The sequence below is a fragment of the Brachycentrus maculatus genome, unplaced genomic scaffold (assembly GCF_059751285.1).
Source record: "Brachycentrus maculatus isolate JH-2025_06_01 unplaced genomic scaffold, ASM5975128v1 h1tg000122l, whole genome shotgun sequence".
Classification (NCBI taxonomy): domain Eukaryota; kingdom Metazoa; phylum Arthropoda; class Insecta; order Trichoptera; family Brachycentridae; genus Brachycentrus; species Brachycentrus maculatus.
This window is the reverse complement of record NW_028280875.1, coordinates 2,110,805-2,113,603: the sequence shown is the minus strand read 5'-3', so window position 1 is coordinate 2,113,603 and position 2,799 is coordinate 2,110,805. Positions and strand designations below refer to the sequence as shown.

General features: G+C 38.3%; 1 protein-coding gene across 1 annotated transcript; it reads left to right on the top strand.

Annotated features, from left to right (window-relative positions):
• The first annotated feature begins 304 nt into the window (after positions 1–304).
• Positions 305–2,799, top strand: LOC148309521 (uncharacterized). The gene has a single exon (XM_088260065.1). The coding sequence runs from the start codon at positions 386–388 to the stop codon at positions 2,657–2,659; it is 2,274 nt and encodes a 757-aa protein (XP_088116191.1). The 5' UTR covers positions 305–385; the 3' UTR covers positions 2,660–2,799.

The window sequence follows — 2,799 nt, the reverse complement described above, 5'->3', positions numbered from 1 at the left end:
TATATAGTACAAACATAAAACATAAACAATACGCTAAGTTTTTTTTAAAGTTCTTAACTATATTCTTACTTCTTAACTTTTTATGTAAACCAGTTTTCGAAATAATCCCAAAAAAATGTCGAGACTATTTCAACGAACTACCTTTACATATATAGTTTGAATACTCTTATTACTGTGCACCGTTTTCAAATTCACTGTCTTCACCTGTTTAGTGAATCCTATAGGATTAATTTATTTTTATATGGCAATACCGTCAACGGTTGTTTTTGTTTAAATTCAAAATTTGACATGTTTGACGGATGAACCAGGATGTTATGTGTCGAATAACGAAATATTGTAAATAAATAGTTATATATTGTTTTATATCGAAGTTTAAATCTGAAGAATGGCGCAAAAGTTAAGTGAATATTCAGTTCTTGAAATATTACCGAGCGGAAACTATGGCGAAGCTTGTTACAAGGTTAAACATAAACATACGAATTCGCTACTTATTTGGAAGGCGTACAACTGTAAAGAGTTTACGAAAGAACAACTCCATAATATTTCAAACGAAGTCAAACTTATCAGTAAAGTGAAAAGTGATTGTATTATAAACTATATCGAGACTATTCTCCATTCAACGTCGAGTACATTGTACGTCGTTCTAGAACTATACCCCGACCAAAAACTGTCGGAACTCATTACAAAGGGTAAAAACGATCATATCTTGTTTGAAGAAAGCTTCGTGTGGAGTTTATTGTATCAACTGGCATCCGCGAGTAAAATATTAGCTGAAACCAATCTCAATGTTTTACAGAAACAACTCAAGCCTTCCGTCATTTATGTGAAGCCAGATTCCAAGATAAAAATTGACGCTTTTTACTTGAAAATTCTTCCGGACGACACGGGAAATCAGTGCCTTAATAAAGTTTGCGAAATCGGAAATATTGTTTACGAAATGTGTACATTAAAAAAGTATCTCGAAAACGACATCAAATCCGACCATTTTAACTACACAGAAGACTTGCAGAATGTTGTCAATATTTTATTACACGATACTAAGCGTAGAAACTGTGTCATGAAGCCGGATATATTATTACATCATCCGACGGTTTTGCTGAATTTGAATTCGGATTGTGTGCAAATTTTTTCAAGTCCAAATGGAATAGAAAAAAGCGCATGCAACAACGACAGCGCATTTGAATCGGACGAATCTATCCCCAAAATAAACCCGAACCTTTACAAAAGCATTTCTTCGGAGAATATGAGCTTATTACTTTCGCCGAAATCAAACATCTTCGATTCGCCCAATGTGTTGGAAAATAAATCCGTAGGAATCGAAAATTCTAGGTTTTTAGATAGCCAATTGTCTCCTACTCTAGTGGCCCTAGACCTCAAAATCCCGGGATACGTTCCGTCGAAAGTTTCCGATAACGTCAAAAAATGGAGAAGCCGATTGGAGTTGTGTAAAGAACCGCAAGAAGTCAGCGAAGAAGCCATGAGTCACGTTTGGCTGAAGAGAATGGAGGCGTTGAAAGAAAGAGAAGAGGCGGTCAAATTAAAGGAACAAGAGATAGACAGAAATAAAATCTTCAAACAAGTCGCCGATAAAATATGCTCTAACTTAGATAAAAATGAACCAGTTATCGAAACGGATAGTAAAAATGTAAAAAAAGATGCCAGGAAGTCCATGACAGGTATTACGCTTCAAACTGCCATGAATCAAAAAGTTTTCGATGAAAGCGTAGAGGAAGAGCCCCTTCCAAAGTTTAAAAACCGCGTTTCTTTATCTGACGGTAGCGTCGTGAGTAACAGTGATAAAAGTCAATCTTTTTATAAGAAAGGTCATCGCAGGACTAGCTCGGTCAGAACGAGGTACAGGAAAAAGAAGCAAATAACTTACGAAGACATGAACAGTTCTTTGTCAGCTGATCAGGGCGACACGAGCATCCTTCCTACCTCCACCAAATTATCCGCCAGCGCAGTCCCGCGTCCCGTAAGCATCCACAACATGGCGCGGAGAAAAGTCCATTTCAACTCGAGGAATAATCCATTCGCCGAATACGATACCGTCTCTAGCACGACACTCACCTTTTTCGAAATAGAAGACATGCCTCATTACGAAGTCCCCTTGATGCCGCCTCCGCAAGAAAGCATCGCGGACCGAATAGCCAAGTTCACTTATCTGGATCTAGAAGCGATGACCAACCAAAAACGAGCGCTGATGGAAGAGCTGAGGAAAACGCCGCCAAAGGTAAACAGAGACAACAAACCGACCCTCCGATCCAAAGTAAAAGCCGCGGAGAATCTTAAGAAATTCAGCAATCCCGAACAAAATAAATCAAACGCGAGTAAAAATAATTTCACCATTCCGAAGCCGATCATTTCAAAGGCTCCGAAAGCTTCGAAGGCTCCTTCCACCTCCTCGCGCATGAGCTACTGCAGTTCCCAATCTGGCAGCAGCTACAAAAGCATGTCTAGCATAACCTCGCTTACGAAAATGGACGACAGAAGGAAGACCATTGCGCCGTTGATTGTGGATATTGATATCGACGGCGACGGCGACTTCCTCAACGAAAATAAGGAAAATGTAACTATCACTCCAATTCCTAAGCTGAAGAAAGATTCTAAGAGAAGGTCCATCTTAGGATTCAAGACTCCGTTCAAATTTAAGTTGTAAATGTATGTATATTGATTAATAACTGTTTTTTTCTGTACAGCACAAACTTTTCATTAATTGATTCGGCAGTCCCTTTGTGGTAATATCTATCAATTTTGTTAATTTAGCTTTGACTTTGTAAATACCACTATTTCTTAAAA

Coding starts and splice junctions, on each gene's coding strand:
- LOC148309521 (XM_088260065.1), top strand. CDS start 386: ATGGCGCAAAAGTTAAGTGAATATTCAGTTCTTGAAATATTACCGAGC.